The sequence below is a fragment of the Rhea americana genome, unplaced genomic scaffold, assembly GCF_003343005.1.
Source record: "Rhea americana isolate MKP2758 unplaced genomic scaffold, rheAme1 scaffold_20, whole genome shotgun sequence".
In the NCBI taxonomy this organism is placed as follows: Eukaryota; Metazoa; Chordata; class Aves; order Rheiformes; family Rheidae; genus Rhea; species Rhea americana.
Genome location: NW_028186150.1, coordinates 1,099,655 through 1,118,112, shown reverse-complemented (window position 1 = coordinate 1,118,112; position 18,458 = coordinate 1,099,655). Strand labels below are relative to the sequence as shown.

At 43.4% G+C, this 18,458-nt stretch overlaps 1 protein-coding gene across 1 annotated transcript in view; it reads right to left on the bottom strand.

The window, feature by feature from the left end:
* SLC7A10 (solute carrier family 7 member 10) overlaps positions 1-18,458 on the bottom strand; it is a gene marked incomplete at its 5' end in the record, with an annotated part of 47,374 nt that overhangs the window by 11,705 nt on the left and 17,211 nt on the right. The window contains one exon of the mRNA XM_085303729.1: positions 7,589-7,793. Coding sequence (XP_085159855.1) covers positions 7,589-7,793 — 205 coding nt within the window. The remainder of the gene's footprint in view (positions 1-7,588; positions 7,794-18,458) is intronic.

Below are 18,458 nucleotides of genomic sequence, written 5' to 3'. Positions count from 1 at the left end.
GAGTTAAGATTCTGGTGGTGTTTTGTGGCTTTAAGTTCAGACCTTGTTGCCCTTGAACAGCCCCAGCTGAGCAGGTCCTGATGGATTGAGGGCCAGCTGGGGGCAATCGTGGCAGGCCCACACTCACGTGTGAGGTGGCAAGGTGTGTGCAGATCCTGCTAGTCCTTTCCTGGGAGTTTTATTGGCTTCCCACAGCATTTATGCAGATCAGAGATATGCAGTCACATAAAAATGTTCAGTCAGGAGAATGATTCTAAAAAGAGTATTTTGGCAATGTTGGCACTTGCCTCTATGTTATGAGATAAGGCACATTAAAGTTAGTTTTTGGTACAATACAGTTTAATGGAAATGTGAATAATTCAGTAGACTTCTGACAGTCGATTTGTTTTGTGCTGAACTGTAATCTGTGCAGGATTGATAATACCAATTAAAGCAAATGTAGAATTTTAGCAGAAGGTTATGCAGTTATGTTATGAAGCAGGAAGCTCAAACGAGAGATCGCATTAAAATAAAAAGAAGAGCTTGCCTAAGATTTAGGCTTTTTCTTAAGGCAAGTTTTAGCTGAAGCCTAGTTTTGAGGAGAAGATACCGGGGTTAGCGGTGGGGATCACCGCTGCTGGTGGCTGGGGAGTGCTGCCAGATGGCCCCTTGCTCGGGCGCTCGGCCATGGGCACGCGCTGCTGGCTGCGGCGGAGGCTGGACCCTGAGCCAAGGCCCTTCTGGCTGGATATATCTGCTCTCATGGGGAGTCTCCTGTGGCTGGCAGGTGGTTAATCCTGATATGATTAGCCAGCTCCTGGAGTCTTCTAGGAAATTTTTGCTTTTAAAATACCACCTTTTATCATATCTTTTGCAGAAAGACTTAGAGTATGGTTTATCTAGCAGAGAATAATTGTTTTAAATCAGCCATAATTAACAGAAGYGACACAGAACTGAAACTTCTTATGGGCACAGTTGGGTCTGATGTGTGTGCTATCAGTGGTCTCCATAACTTGGTAAATCAAGTGGCGAGCCCAGAGGCTGCAGGGCTGCTGTGTTTCCTTGCCAGCCCGCAACACCGGGACGTCTTGCAGAGGGCGTCTGGCTGTTGCTAGAAAGCCACAGCTGAGTTTGAAGCAGGCAAGTGTCAGTCATGCCACGCGCTCAGTTGCTGGCCCAACTATTACGGTGGAAAGCGAGGGAGCTGGTCTCCTGAGGGCTGACCTGCGTAACTGAGGATGCCAGGAGCTGAAGGCTGTCTGACAAGCTTTCGATACTGCTCAGTAACTTGCAGCAGTAGAATAATTTGAGAAGTTAACTTGTTGCTGTCCACAAGGCAATTAGGTCTTTAGAAAAAGGCTCGGCACGGCTGAGTAGAGAAAAAGGAGACGCAGCTGTTATAATCAGCGTTCGGCTGAAGAGGAGCCCAATGATGCTTATTTACGCTCAGGAGGTCTGAGCGTGCTGGAGTTCACGTGCCAAATCCAGGCTCCTGTGTACGTTAATGGCAAAAGGGCCAGTAAAATGACCTCTGTGGGTATTCTTGGAGCAAACTGTGGCTGTGTGTAATGAGCATAGATGTCTGCTCCCTGAAGGTCTCTGCAGTGTTTTTCAGTGTTGAGTCTGATCCAAAGTCCATTGAAGTTAATGGTTATATTCCCATCAACTTCAATGTTCTTTAGATAATGTCTCTAATTACGTTCCCCCCCCCCCTCCATTTTAGGAACACTCTGCAATAAATGACAGTATCTTGTGGGACTTGCTGCTTTTAGGCAAGTGTGACCTTCACTGGAAGTGTGGGTCGTCCCTAGGTCGAAGCTGGATTTTTATGCAAACATCCTCCATGCTAATTCCTCAGCTAGGAGGAATAGTGCAGCAGCATAGTGTGATCTGGATCTTGAAAAGAGAGAGTCTAGTGGATTTGGTACAAACAGTTCTCCAACCTATATTTGGATTGTGCCTGTGCTCCAAAGAGCATCTTGCATTATATATAMGCTAACATGGAATCAAAGTGGCTTGCAAAAACAGAAAGTCAGTGTGTGCTGTGCTTGGGCATCGTTAACAAAAGCAAACAGTTTGAAACAGAAACTGTGCTACAGTTCATCTTATAGCAGAAAAAGCTGAACTACTTCAAAGAAATTACATTATTATTAACACTATCCTGCACTAGTGAAAGAATTAGTGTTTTTGAAAACTTTAGGTTTTTCAACAATAAAAAAAAGGGAATATACAAGTACACTTGAAGCATGTGTTATTTGCAGTCTGGGATGACATTTATCAAAACGTTGGGTTAGAGCTCTCTGCTGATTTCAATACTTATGATTGATGTTAAGAACATGATATGTCCAGTCATCAATCACTGCTGGGAAAAGACAGCTACATTAGTTGCAATGTTATTACTGAGCAGTCAGAAGAAAGTTGTATGTATCAGAAATGCACTAGTGAGTTTTCATGAAGCTAAATTTATCCATTCTCTTCTGCAAGGACACATGTTAAGCCTATTATTTACTATTTTGGGCAATGTTCTTATGACCTGTAGAAACAAGAAAATCCATATGTATGCAAATGTACTGCACTCAGTTATTCTGCTTCAGCAGCACAGGACATGATAAATTCCCTGCAGTTAGTCTGCTTGTATACAAATGCCATTTAAAACCCAGATGATTTCTAAATGAAAATAGAAGTGAGAAGTCTGCTGTTGGATACAGGATCGATCCCTCCGAATTTGCTGCCAGGCCTGCCTATCGCCGGAGGGCCGGGAGCTGCTGGGGCCTCCTTCCCTAGGCAGCGTCCCGCGTTTGAGGCGGGTGCTGTGTCGGTTCTGCACGGTAATCGCGCTTGCTTTAACCAGCTCTGCTGCTTTCGGTGATGATTTCAGGTACCTTGTTAAGGGTTCCCAGTGGGGCTGTTGGTCCCTGGCCTGGGTTGTCACACAAGCGTCAGCGCCTCATTCTTCTTACAAATCCCACTTCTGTGTGCATGTTTGACATTCGCATCTTTATTGAAAAGTGAGGGGTACTTCGTTTGGTTTTGGGAAAAGGTCTAGATTATCATTTCTCTCAACCATAGACGACTCCACTCCTTTTTGTGTTCTTTTCACAGCTACGTTGTTATTAGACCTATTATTACTTAGTTGTGCATTTTTCTTGGCTGCTCTAGCTCAGTTTGCCTTTTGGTAATGCTCAATTAACCCCAAAGGTTCTGATACTCCGGATGAACATACTGAACTTCTTTGCCTCTTCCAGCTTTGCTCTCTGAAAAGGAGCTGTCCAACAACAGCAAAATGTTGGGTAAAGACTATAAATAGACCAGTAAGTCTGAGTAATGTTCTTGTAGGTTTGTGTGGCTTTATATATATATATTTTTCTTTAGAAACAAAAGTCAGCCCAAGTGTCTGAAAACCCAGGTGGGATGTTTCAGATGGCTTTTGAGTCCTTCCCTGAAGCTTTTTGTTTTGAAGGAGGAATTTTTGCAGTCGTGGATACACCCTGTGTGTGTTTTAACTGGAGCATTTGTCAGGAGCTTAAACGTCAGTCATGTAACAGAGGCGTAAGTGGCTGGAGCACGTCTAGCTCTGCCTTGCCCTCTTGTTTCTGAGCACTTGCTGACTTCTCACGGCCTCTGTGATCTGGAGCGGGGCTGAAGAAAGGCCAGTGCGGAGGGATGCCCATGGTCCACGGCCATGTCTCTGGCTCCCGTTTGTCCTGGAAACCATTCCCGGGACTCAGCTGTGATGTCTTCTCTGGTGCTGCCTGCTGCCTCCTTCGTGGCTATGCAAACTGCCCTCTCTTCTGGTCGGTGGCCAGCCTAAGCCCYGGGGCAGCTGCTGGGCGCTGCTGCCTCTCATGATGTGTGACAAGCACCAAAATCTCTGTCTGCCTCTCACCCTGCTAATTTCTTCAGCAACTTGTGCTCAGAGACACATCTGGCACTTTGCCATTTCCGAGGAAACCTTTGAGAATGACTTCCAAATCTAGGGTTAACTATGCAATCTGTTGGGCTGATACCTGTGTCCTGAGCGTGCTTTGAGATGAGACCGTGGCTGCGACGGTGGCCGGAGGAGGCTCCGTCTCGCTCGCCCTGAGCGTGCCGTGCCAGGGGATGCTTTTAAACAGCACCACGAGTGGCAAAGGATCCCCCTCCACGGAGAGCTGGTAAAGGCTGCACACCTTCCTCTCCTCGGTGTCTGAAAAAATCTTTGCCTTCTGCCCCAGGAGGTTTGACTGAATTTGGAAGTGTTTTAATGGAGAAGGGGGGTKGGGGGGAAGGAGAGAAGAGTGCATCTCCGCGGCCAGGGCTGCCGTGTGTGGTCTGCTGATGAGACRTAGGAGAGCTGGAAGATGGCATTGAAAGTTTTTGCAGCTGACTAGTATCCAGAGCTTAATTTCCTAGAAATTAGAGTGGCTGAGCTGTAAAGCTGACTGTCTTTGGTTATTTAACCTTTCTGCGTCTACCTCAGCATTTATGGAATGGCTGAAGCACTTCCGCCATCTGTGTGAATTTAAGATTATTTTTGTTGTATGAAAAGTGTTTCAGGAAACTTGTGTGGATGGTCTYCCTGAAATACAAAATCCAGCCACTTTTTTTGCTTCCTAACCCAGCTGCTACTGTTAGTAACTGTTGCTATGGAGCTGGTGATGTCTAGCTGCCTTGGAGGCTGTTAATTTTGACACATTTGTTAAAACTTCAGTAAGTTTTACCTTAATTGAGCTATTGTAATCAGATTTGAGACACAGCTGCTGTTCTGCAGCCAGAACTTGCATGTTGGGTGAGGAAATTGTTCTATCCTGCTTTTTTCAGTTTGTGTTCTTACATTACACTTAGCAGTGTTGCAATTTTTGATTTCTATTTAAGCAATCAAGTATCTRCAGTCAGTAACTGGAACCCATAGTATTGTAATAGTTGTTATGATCAACCTGTGCATCTTTGTTTCTTATATGTGACGTAGGGAAATGTCATAACTAGGGAGGATTTGAGGTGAAGGAGATAGGGCAGGGGCGGTAAGTGAAAAGCGGAAAGGTCCGGGTCTAGGTAGATACCTCACCTACTCCTGTAATAAAAAAATCTTCCATGTTAATAAACCAAACCACTCCTATTTGCCATTGGTAAAACTTTTCATTTGGCATGCTAAATCTGATAGTCTTTGCTGTAGTGGATACATGAGGATAAATCAGAAGAGAAAATYGAACTTTTTATTAGAGGAGATTTCGCAAGCTGCTGCTTTCAGCTCAGAGACCTGGGTATAAAGACACTGAAGAAGGAATGTGCATGTTTGAAAAAAAAAAAAAATAATAATAAAAAAAAAAACACCTTGTAAATGTTCCCAAAAGCTGCAGGCTTTAGGTGGTGACTCAGCAAAGAGCAGCAGGGTGTAATCCCAGCCCTGCTTTATTGAAACTGTCTCTCAGGAAAAAAGTCATTGATCCCTCCTTGCCCAAGGAGAGGTTTCTGGATTCTTTTTAAATTAAGTTACCCCAAAACACCCCTGAAAGCTTCTTGTCTAAGACAACCCTTTGTCCTGCTTACGATGATGACTTTATTCTYTTGGGAGTAAAGATAGAGTCATTTTAGAAGTAAAGAATTAGAGCATTACTTTTTTTTGGGGGGGGGGGGATGGCAAGGTCATACTTTTCTATTACTACTTGTGCAATGTAAATCTTGYTTAAAAAAGCAAAGCAACCCAACCTGCTGTCAGGGAAGACAGAGCCCTCTGCTTAGGGAGATGACATAGTTGTTCTGTTTCCAGATAAATGGTGTGCAGTGATCAACGAGCAGAGGTACATTTTTCATAGTAAGCATATAGCTTGACATGGGTGCAACRCAAATTCTCTGAGTACGGCAGAGCGATGTGAGGAACAACTGAACGCAAGATTCATTTAACTCGATTTTTACTTGTGTCTTTCCTTCTTAGCCTAGAAATCAAAGTTCATTTGTTTTTGTCGAACTGCAATGGTGGAAACTGACTTTCTGGTCTTTTTTGCGGTGGTATTCATGGGACTGCACTTCTGTTTGTTTGCAGAATTTTGTGCTCTTTCTTTTTTTCTGTGCCTTGCTCAGAGAACCTGCCTGGTGAAATAATGCTGGGTAGGAAAGCTGCGGACCCCTTGCGACAGCTGGGGTGTCCGGGCATCACGGGCCCTGCTGTGGCAGCCTGGCAGTGCCAGGGCTCGGGAGGTTGAGGGGCGATGCTGCGGCCATGCATGCTTTGCAGAGAAACAGCATTGCATTGGTTTTGCCCCCTAAAAGTCAAAGTTGTGCTGAATGTGAAGCTGTTTTTGCATTATTGTAGTGAGCAGAAGCTATGCTTTATCGCGCATGTGTCTCTGCAGCCTGCTCCTTGATGGGATAACAAGCTCAGCCGAGGTTTCAGTTAAGTTAACAGAGTCAATGTTTTTATTCCCTCAATCTGTGCTGTGAGGACAGTGTAATTATTTTATGCAAAGTAGAACAGAATTTAGAAGAAAGATTCTTTTCTGAAGAAACACGAACTTTTATGAAAATGAACATAATGTACCTCAGTATCTGGCATATTTTCCAATGCTGCCTGTGCTCAGAAAAGGGGCGTTTGGTGGGGGGGAGGCTAACAAAACATGGCAAGCCTGAGGGAGGGAACAAGAAAAGGTGCACGGGGGCCTGCCTGCATTACTCCTGCCACCATTTTGCTAGCGCAATGCCTGGCTTGGTTGCTGCCAGCCTGTTTTATCAGATGAGAATGAATATTCTCCCCCTGCTCCCTGCCTCTGGTTTTCAGAGTGCATTTCGGAGTATTGTGCTTTCTTCCCCACAAATAAAAGACCAACACATTGCACAGCCTGTTTACTTGCAAATGACTAAATTGGCCAAATATCTAGGTGCTTCTCTACTGAGTTACAAACAGAGATCCGCAGATTAATTTTTCTTCTTGTCAAGTGTACAATAAAATATGCAGTAAAACATAAAATGGAGACCTCTTCTTAYTTGTCCCTTCTCCCTTTGCCACACTACTGTTAGCAGCATTTTCAAAGAGAAACTATTTCCCGAGTTAGCGTTTTCCCCTTCTTTGTATTTATGCTAGAATATTATTTTATAATGTTGTAGTAAATGAGCCAGTACTCCAAGCTAGCACTGTAAACCTGGCACACTTCTGTAAGCAAATTGTGCTCTTGAACAATTTTCTGTACTCTCCTGTAGGAAGATCAAGCAATATAATGCCAGAGAAATATTTGCTGCCTTTTGTTCTGATAGTTAAAGGAGGGCTTTGGTTTATGGCAAGTAGCTCCAGTCTTACTTCCCTGATGTGCGAAACCCCTCAGATACCGGGTACTGATAATTCATGGCACGTATGCAAGAACATCACCCTGGCACAGCATCATTTCTAGCATTGTCCTTTGCTATGGGTGATTTTATTGAGTCAAAGCTGTGAGTGAAAATGTCTGCTGCCTTCCCTGAAATGTAGAACTGGGAGCCTCACATGGGGCAAGCAGGTATTTTTAGTGCAAACAGAAAATGACTTTATAAAAGCATTTTATTAACAAATGCTCCCTTTCATTTCTGTATTAGATGTCTTTTCCTCACTAAATATTTAAATTAAACAGGTTTTCAAGTGACTGAAAATAGATATGGCACTTACCCAGCTAATCCACCAAAGATTTCTGTGACATAGGAATAATCTCCTCCTGATTTAGGGATAGTAACTCCTAGTTCAGCGTAACATAATGATCCAAGAGCAGCAATCCCTCCTCCGAGCACCCAAATAACGAGCGCAAGTCCCACTGAGCCAGTGTGCTCCAAAACTCCTTTTGGTGAAATAAAGATTCCAGAACCAATAATGTTACCTGGAATTAAAAAAAAAAAAAAAAAAAAGTTTTGCAGTGAGGTAAAAGAAAGCAAGAAATGCAAAATTTTCAAATTTTTTTTAAAAAAAATCTATTTGTTTTTAAGGTTATTTGAGATTTTGCGTACTTGTATTTTATCTGATTAAGCCCTAGGGAAAATGTTTCGGTTTATCAGAAGTCAAGTAACACAAGTGTCTACTCAGATCTGTTGAAGCACTTCAAGAAGCTGTTGAACGTCTGCGTAACGTCTGTGTAAGAAGTGGTTCTGTGGCATGAATTCAGACAGCTGCAGAACTACCTAACGTCACCTGACAGGACCACGTATCCTATCTAAAGGAGTTTAAAATGTTGTATTTATAATGAAGATTATTTAATTTCTTCCTAAAAGGAATCTGAACAAGATGAAGCCCATCCTCAGGGCGGAGGGGAGTCCCTAAGAACAGAGCATTAACTGTAATGTAGTGGCTAAGAGGAGCTCTAGCCACAAGGGCAGATTTAAGATTGTGCTTGGGAGGGAGGGGAGGAGTTGTCRGGGGGGAAGATTCAAGCTTGTGCTTGAGGAAAAAGTCACCTTGAAGTCTGAAATATTAAAAATCCATTAAAAGTGTATTTGTAATATGTACTCTTTAGTCACTGTTCACAGATCTCAAAGGGACGGTGTGGTCTAACTAAAATATCAGACAAGGTGAGATTTGTCCTAGTAATTTTGCTAGATGTGTACGTGAGCTACGGTCATGCTGGGCACAGGAGGGGAAGGCTGGATATTGCAAATGTTCCTCTTTCCTTTGAAGCCTGGCCTGGCCTGCCTTCCTGGTCAGCAGGAATTGCTCTCTGAGAGCCTTGTGGCTGGTCAGATTTGAGAGAGAGAGACATCTTTGTCAGACTTGGGGTTTTTGAGCAATCCCTATGTAGCGCTCCTCTAGTCAGTCCCCAAAAGACTTGAAGACATCAGCATCCTTGTGTTGCAGGACCCTGCTGAGGGCTTTCTTCTTGTGTGAGTTGATAYTAACCAAGCTGGCCAACTTCCAGCCTGTGTTGAAATGCACTTTTTAATCAATGCAGCTGCAAAAACCATTGGGTGCTGGTAGTTAGCAAGTGTCCCCATCAGGACTGACTTTTCTGCAGCCTTCTCCCTTGTGTCTCATCAAAACTAAATTCTCATCTTCCCCTCTGGTTAAGAAATGCTTTTCCACCTGTGATGTATAGCCTATTCCACAAGCAGACTGCAACATTTATAGCTCYGACTCTGCTCTTCTGCTTCTTAAAGTAGGTTCAGAAAGAGCAGATCACTGCACTGCTCTGGTCTAGCCGTGTTTGGATGGAGCGAYGAGTTTACAGCTCGTATGTTGAAGCAGATGCTCTACTTGTAGTTTGAAATGAAATTAAAGTGGAGGGCAGACCCCTTGCCGCGAGCGACAAGCAGGCAGCCCCGCCGCAGGGAGGCTGAGCGACCGCGGGGGCCGCGGCTGCCCCCGTCCTGGCTGGGGACCCCTGCGGCCGCGCGCGACCGGCTCCCTGGGGCCGCGAGGGCCGGTGTCGCATCGCCGCGGCAAACCGAAGCGCCTGGCTGAASGATGGGCTGCAGATGTGTCCTCGGGATGAGGCGCCTGTTCTGTTTGCTGGCTCGTCGGCTTTGAAGGGCGCTCCTCCCGCGGCCCCCGCGCCGGGGGAAAAAGCGGCCTTTGGTATCGCGGCTGAACAAAGCCCACGTGCTCCCCCGGGCAGTGTAATGAGATGTGCGGCAGTTTAAAATAATGCTGTCCGAGCTCAGCAGGAAGGAAATAGTGATACGGATTAAAGAATTCGTGGCAGGTTGAAAAAAATCATGACACTAAAACCCCCTCTTTTTAAACTTTTCATTTTAAGTGTTAAGCTTTTAGAATACCCATGTTCACCTTTCAAGAATTGTTCAACTGACCGAAAAAAGGCTGSAATCGTTTTCTTCTTGGATAAAAGCAGGAGATTCACAGCTGTAAATTTAAGAATCGCACTAAATATCAGCAGAATCTTGATAATGCCTTTAAAGCGAGATTATTAAATCGTAGATGGTGCCTGAAAGCCATGTAAAAAGAAAAAAGATTTTTTTTTTTTTTTTTTTCCCTCTGGCATATTGTTAAAGGGCTCAGCAAGCAACTTCTATAATTGGCTGGTCTTCGTGCTGCAGCAGCACTGAATCGGCTCTGGAGCACTGTGCCGCCAGGTGACGCCCGCCGCGGAGCGCGGGGCGCCTTCGCCCTGCTGACGAGCTGGGCGCTCGCGCCGCGCGTGGCACCGTCCCCGCCGGGYGGAACGGCGCCGCGCGGCCAGCGTGAGGTAATCTCACGCTAGCTTGCTTAAAAGTTGGCAAAATCCAAGGCAGGAACTTGTCTGTATTCAGAAAGGAATTCTGTGTGCAGAGAAACGTAGATGAGAATGATATGTAAGGGTCTCCTTTTGCTTTATACCCTAGCACGATTTCCACTGGGTTGTAAAACTAGAAGTAGCCTTCTAAAATTCATGTTCTTGTGTCATTAAGAAAAAGACCTTAACGTTCTGCTATTTTTCTCAGAGGTTTTTTTTTGGAGGGGGGGGAGTAAATATGCAGAAAATGAGAACACAATTATTGAAAATAGAATTTCATCACTTTGAATTTTTGATGACCTGCCAAAAAAAATTCTGTTGTACCAACAGACTGGATTGCCCAAAAGAGATGATACTACAGAGAAATTTGGTTAACTTTAAGCTTTTGGCTGACTATTTAGCCCAGGAGCAGACACCTATTTAACTTTCAAAAGGCTCTTTCCAGGGGAAGAGAGTCCGCTGGGAGGGCCAGCGAGGAGGGCGACAGACCTGCAAGCAACCCCTCTGAGCAAGAGCCACGCGCAGGCTCAGGGAGCCCCTTCCCAAAGCTGTGCATCCCGTAAGAGAAAATGCGAATAAATAAGACAACGTGATTAGAAGCAGGGAARTTTGCAGGGGAAATGCAAAAAACCTAGCCCTTCCTGTCTATAATTTTCCTTCCTTTCACTGTCCGAAGAGTGAGGATTGCGTTAGAGAAGGAGATATGCTTATGTGCACAGCCTRGAACAGCAGTGATCCTACTGCGGGGGGCAGAAAGGGTGAAGGCAAGGCAAGCCCCTTCTTCCTAGGAAGCAAATGTCTCTGCAGACAGAGCAGTGGCAGCAGGGAGCCAGGGAGCCTGGCCATGATGTGCTCGATCGAGGCCAGAGACCAGAAAATGCTTTGTAGGAGGGAGCGAGGGGCTGGGGTTGTCTAGTCTAGATGGGGGATGAGTCTCCAAACATACAGAAAATGTTTGTGAGGAGGAAAGCAATAGACTTTTATTCTTTTAAATGCCTGTGCTGTAGAGATAAGATTAGCCAGAAATAACTGGTTTAAAGTGATGCAGGAGGAGGGTAGAGGTTAGGCAAATCTCTGTGGTGCAAGACCTGGTGAGCTGTGGCAGAGGCTCCTGTGGGATGGGTGGGGAGTCTCCAGCCTGGAGTATAACGCTCTAGTTAAGGCCGGGTAACTGTCCGCCGAACAGCTGCAGGCACAACCGATCTTGTGCTGAGCAGGTTGGGCTTGGCCATCCCTCCCAGCCCAGTTCCTCTGGGTCTCAGTTTCAGTGGGAGTTCTGGAATTACTGTTTTTTCCAGCACTAGAGAATTCTGCTCCTCCTGTGTTGCCTGCAAGGAAATGGTTGTGTTTTCCATGCTGATTTCATATTTTTCCTCGCCTGGCAAACAAAATTGTGTGTGTAGTGTGTGCGTGTGTATACATACACGTGCACGCACACACACACACACACACACACACACACACACACACATTTTTCCTCTTTCCCATGTCTTTTAAACAAAAGACCAGCAGGTTGCTCCTGCTGAGCAGCCTCAGCGATGCATCAGGTGTATGAGCAGCAATGGGCTGTACCATTTGAAGGGGCTGGGGCTGGCTGTCATGGGAGGCAGCCCTCAGCACCAAGGTCATACTAGAAAAACAGTAAAATTCTATATATATAGTTTGTTCTTGGCTGAAATAGTGCAGATAGTCCTAATCACTGCTACAGCATTAATCATTGCAGTTTGTTCTGGATGGTTCTGTTTTGACCTGAATGAGTTGCACAATATTATTTGTAGCGTTAATAGATTTATTCTGGGCCTTCCTTGCTGCCCCACCRGAACAGAGTGGTAAAATCTTCCAGAGAGATGATAAGTTAGATTATTGCATATGCTTTAGCAATATACTATAACATTTATGTTTTTAAACTTTGTTCATAGTTTCTACTGCTGACTGAAAAGTGGCATCATATCAAAAATGAGTGAGCTTTTCTGGAAAGCTAGTTATGCGCTGTTCAAGTTAAGCTGAAAAGAAAATAACTGTCTTTGGACCTTAAATTGTTTTGACAAACACTCTAGTAATACAATGTACTGCAGTTGTAACAATGCTATTCATATATATGGAGGAAAGCCTTAAGTTATATAGGATATGTTTTTAAAAAAAATCCAACAGCATAGATAACTATATCTGGTTTTCATAGATCAATGTACCTGAAAATAATGCAGGTTTTGGTAGGAGCTGATGGTACTTTGGGAAGTATATTCAATTTTGGACATATCTAACTTCCCCCTTGGAATGGGATAGTATTCCTGTTTTGGCAACCTTGGTATCAAACAAATGGGAATCATCCAAATACAAAATAACCCCATGCCTTCTCTTTACRCTCAGTGCTTTTACCTTAGCTCAGGTTCTCTTCTATTTTTGGTAGCAAACAGCAGATGAAAACATCCTTCATTCAGCAAGCTCTCTGTAAGAGCTTCCACTCCCTCACTTATCTGTCACCATTTTATTATGTCACTATATGTAGAAAATCCAAACATAGCATGATATCCTTCAAACTGATCTGGAAGCAAAACAGAGGAGATTTTTTAAGAAGCAAACACGCAGTGTGAAAGGCAGGCTCTCTTTGAAGAGCTGTGCTGGGCGAGGGAGGCGCGAGCTGCTGTGCAACCTGCTTGCCTTTCCCTACTCAGCTCTTTTGATGTAACGCATGGGCTAGTGGATGGCGTGGAGAGAGAAGCAGCAGCAGTTGCAGAGCAGTGTGGTTGGCCCTTGGCATGGGAGCTAGGAAGCAAGAGGCAAAGTCAAAGGGTTGGCATAGTTCTTAGACACTTTCATTGGACTTTGAGGCCCTGAATCTCTACATGCTTCAGGTTTGCACCCCTGGAGAAGGGCATCACTCATCACTGAGTGCCCAGGCATGTGATGGCAGGGAGCACTGAGCACAGAGGTACAGCTCTTCCTCTTCTTGCAACCCCAAAGAGCTGTAGGGAGGCACGCGTGTGGGCATATGGTGCAGCACGTCTCAGTAACAACCTCCTGTTACAGCTTGACTGCCAAACCAGTCCTCTTCATGTGCAAGACCCTATTAAACTGGAAATAGCTAGCCTAATGCACCTAGAAAGCATTATCTTTAAGTAACTGGCCAAAGGGGCAGGACAAGAAAGGGAATAGGCAGTTTTCTGGGTATTCCTTCCATATGGAGGCTCATAGAATTCCTTGCTTATATGAAATAATCCATCATATTTAAAAATCTCATGTCCTTTGTGAGTGAGAACATTACAATGCAAAATTCTCCTCCAAACTCATTATGTATTTCCTCTTATTTCGCTCTTGCAACATGTGCAAAAGCTGTTATCAGCAGGAGTGGAAGTCCTACGCCCATTCTGACAACAAAATGTTCTAATGGAAGCGTGCCATGAATGTGGCAATGTGCCTGGGAAGTACCTTTGCTTCACTCAGTGTAGGACATGTTTAAAAATAGGTATGATGGAGCGAGTGAGATAGTCAAAGAAAACTAAATGTCAGAAACTTCCTGATGAGCAGATCTTAGAGGTGCTGCATTTCTTAGTGTAAGTTTTTAGGTCAGAAGATCAAGCAGTAAGGTAAATGCTTTACTGATAAATAGGTATTTTAAAGCAAACCCTGCTTAGCAGACACTAGAGGGAATCTGGAGAACGACACTATAGTAAGAAAGAAATTGGCTAAGGGAGATCCTCATTCCTGTGCTCACTATGTGGTAAATAATTTGTTTCAGCTTTATTAGTGTGGCCATTCTTGATACTCACTAAATTTTTTTTTTCTTGCCAGATATGAATACATGGGGAAAAAAATGAATTCCTTCTTGTAAATAGTTGCTTTTTCTGTTCCTTCATGGCCTTGACTAGAGTTTCCTGTTATGGAACTGCTTATTTGAACCTAAAAGAAACTACCACTTGAATCACGCATCTTTGGGCCATGGCCATGTTTTATAAAGATATTACTGAATAGGCTCTCTAGAACAATGCAAATGAATTCCTGTTTGTAATAACACAGATCTGACCCTGCCTGGGAGATATGAGCTAGTAGTTACCAGAGAAAGTTGTATGACCCATTCCTGCAAATCACTACTAGGCAACCGCAGTAAATGGGACCTAAACTAAAAGGGCCAGATTACAAACTTCTTACRTGGGCAGCACTTTCTCCACCTTCAGATCAAGACTAAGCAGAGATTGATGTGTTTATGTAGCACAACTACTTGCGCAGAGTAGGTTGGTATATACTTTATTGTGGTACCATGTGCCCCAAGTGTGCTTTGAGTACTCTGTGTTATGATATCTACAAAAGCAGAGGACAGATTAAGGCTGAGCAGCATGGAAATGGGCTGGTGATTGTGCTGAGAGAGGAGGAGCTGGAGAGTGAGCTCAAGTTTGTCTCCATGTGCTGGCACAAGCCTGATCCTGGGGCTGGCCTGGTTCTGCTGTCCCACTGCAGCAGAGCTGGGGCATCATCTCCAGAGAGATGCTGGGTTTATACAGCGTCCCTGAAAGGAAGGCTTTACCCACAGATATGGTCTCATCGGTGAAGGAAATGACTGAATGGGCATTAACGGCCAGGTGGTGAAATCTAAGGGAAAGATGCAACAACCAAAGGACTTTCTGCAGTTTCTGAGCAATGCTACAAAAAAAGGCAGGGGTAACTTATTCAGAATGGGCAAACAATGTCAAAGTTAGTATTAAGACTATTACAGTGTGGTATTTTTGTTAAGTTGTTCTCTTCAGGGTAGCATATGCGTTACTGTAGCACCACGGCAAAGGAACTGTTCTTAGCTTTTCCTGATAGTATGCAGTGTGAAACTGCACGTAAGAGGCACCTTCAACACATGCACTGTGTTCTGCTGTCGTTCAAAACTGCCATGGACTAAAGACTTCTTTGGTTACCTTTATAGTTTGTATGCAAGTGTCTGGGATGCATATATACATACACACATACTGGTATAAATAATGTTTGACATATCTGGCATCTGTCTTGGATACTCAGTACCATAATTGGGTGCCTTCCTTAATGTCTGTGGCATCTAGTCTTTCACTGTCCCTGTGACTGGCACTATCTGCTTAAGGCAGAGAAGAGCACAGAGGCTTGATCTTGGTTACAAAATAAAAGCATGTTCTTACCTCTCTCTAGTTAAAACCCTTATTGAGGCTGAGAGCTCGTAATTCTTACATGAATCTGCAGACCAAGTCCCTTATTGGAACTGTTCCCTCATGTGATAATTGCTTTGGCTTTCTTAGGATTTTTACCTTGACTTGAACATAATTCTTGCAGTGGAAGATAGATGTGAACATAGGTCAGCCAGGCTCCAGACTGGGCTCAGAGCCTGACCACTTATCCACTCTCCCTCTCGTTTTCCTGGTGTGGGGTAGAGCAACTTGAGGTTAATTCTAAAGCCTCTTTGGACCATTTCCATATATGGAAAGGAAAATAAAATTGCTTTGTGAGGAGTAAGCAGCATGAACAGACTTTTGAGGAAAAAAACATGGTAATTTGAGAATTTTATTTTTTTTTAAGTAGGAACACAGGAACAAAGACAATCACTTGCTCAGCCCTCTCAGAAATTCTTAACCTTAAATAACTATCAGTTTTCTATAGGACAGAAACARTCTGTGAAACACCACCATATTCTGTGGCATTCAAAAGCCTTGAAAGGAGACCGTGTAAAAATACTGACCTTTGGAATGAAATCCTCTTTCTGCTCTACTAAGTTGAGAATCTGTAAACGAGATATTTTTGAGCCCTTAACTTGACAAATTCTGTGATTTTGTGTTTATTTACAATGACAATGCCCCCTGATGGAGGGAGAGGGGAAAGGTAGATCTCACAGCTATGTCTGCTTGCTGTTAAAGAAAAGCCTTTTTGCTCTTAATAACTTAGAGAAATTGGCCCATAAAATTGCTCAAGAGCTGCTCATTCATGTGAAAAGATGACCCCCGTAGTACTGCCAAAGTCGGTGAGACCTTCCGTGATCTGCTCCAGAATTTCTCGTAGCACAAATTTGCTCAGCCCCTGGGGTGCTTTCATTCGCACTGCAGTGCTTCCAAGATGTGTTAGTAGACTGGAGGGGTAAAAAGACATAGCTGCTTTTATGTTGTTTTTCTTTTCTCTTTCTTTTTCCCCTCTTCCTCCCCCCACCACTCCTTTTCCATTTTTCTGGGATATTTAAACCATTCTCAGTACCGTCAGAAAAGCCATAATATGGGATTAGAAGTCGTAAGATCTTTAAAATGGTATATTACAGGCTATTTTACTTGCCTTCTGTGTTGTTGTGGTGTGTGTGTGTGTGTGTATATATATATATGTATATATTAAGCTGTCATTGTTYGTATCTTGAAGACTTTCCAAAAGACCATGAAGGTTGGGAACATACATTATCTTTAAACAAAAGCTGATTCTCATGGAATAATGCAACTTTAAGAATTATCATGAAAGGAACACTTAGATGTTATAAGAGATGATGAAATGATGTACTGCCTATAGGAGAATGCATATTGCTGCAACTGATAGTGAAGAGCATATCAGATCATAGGATACAGATGAAAAATGTAATATAGGAATTTGTGTCAGGTTTATTTTTAAGTATATAACAAATCTTTTACCCGCTACACCTTGTCTGTAGTGCTGTTATCTACTGGAGGGGATTTTTTTGATAGTGGTGTTCAGGTTGTGTCCTCTGTAAACACCTTCGTACACCGAGAGCGCCCCGGGGAGCTTTGTCAGAACAAAGAGCTGTTGCAGTGCGGCGGGAGCCGTGTGCTTTGCAGCCCTGGCCTTGGGGACTGATTGATACTGGATAATAACAGGTTTCTTGGGAAGGGCGACATGAACTGTTCCCGAGTGGATATCCCTAGCACTCTAAGAAGGGTGTTGCCCAGGCCAGGTTTTAAACTGGCATGTTAAGGCTTTTGATTTCCCATGACTTTAGCGGTATTTGCCTATGTGCTGGAGGACATTTTTCCTGTGYGCTAATTCTGGACCACGTGTTGTGATACTGCCACAATATCACACTGAAGAAAACTAAAGCTAGCCTCTAGCTTTGCAACTAGCCCAGGTTCTGACAGCAGCCAAGCTCTGTCTCCAGTGGGGCACTGGAAGCGATCTGATGCGGATTTTCTTGCTGAGCCAAATGCTGAAAGCCCCGTCCTTTCAAATTTTCAGTCCTTTATTTAGACAACCATCTGCTTCATTTGGGCCCTTTGCTCGTGCTTTTGACATTGAGACCTGACTCTTTGTTGAGGGAAACCCAACCATCTCTTGCATGTGTAGTGTTAACTTTTGCTCTTAGGCAAGCACCTTTTGCAGGCCTGAACTATTCAAGAACCGTGATTCAGACTTGGAAAATTAAGGCATGTGATTTTTTTAATTGAAAAATATATTGTTTTTAATTTGCCTCTGGAACCATTAGACAGTACCTTTGAGGCTTTTTTTTTTTTTTTTTTTTTTTTTTTTTTTTTTTTTTTTTTTTTTTTTTTTTTTTTTTTTTTTTTTTTTTTTTTTTTTTTAAAAAACTACAGGGGTTTAAATTCTTTTTTTTTAAAAAAAAAAAACAAAAGCTGAATACTTATTAAAGCGCATGAAGAACTGCATTTTGAAGGAAAACACAAAATATCATGGGGCTTGTGATTAAAATAAAGGGATCTGGTAATACTTTATGCATTCACTTAGAATGCAAAGTTGTTAGGGCATCTTTTCTTTTTTTAAACAGTCCATATGGATTGTGTGGAATGAGCTCATTGATTTGTATTGGAGACCGTATTTCTGATAAAACTAAGCAATTTCCTGTATGGTTAGCAAAGAAAGTATCACTTGTTCCTTTATACTGATTGTGCTTGTCATTAAAGATGCATATTATACATCTGAAATTATAAAYGGGCCTGTAATAGAAATTTATATAAGCAATCCTTTCCCCTAAAAAGTGAAATATTAACAAATAATAAGTTCTGCACTCTTTTCTTGCCATAGTCAYGTAAATCACTGTGGGATTAGTTGTTCTGTGAAGGACTGCAGCAGGCAACGTTCTTCAAAAACTATGTATGTTGTGTTCATGAGCGCAAATCGTGCCAGGCTCGTTCTTTCACTTGGTCCTCTTTATTATCAGCTCCTGCTGATATATTACAAGCCAGACAGACACAGGGTAACACASTGTCTGAGGCATGCTGTAGATCCTGAAGTGGAGAGGCGGTGATGTACCACGGCATTATCTAACGGGTAGCTCTGCCATGGTGAAAAGCTGTGTTACCCAAGTGTGGTGCTTCCTTGGCTTCATTGCTAATGTGTGTCCCACCCACGTTTATTCAGTCAGAATAGGAATTT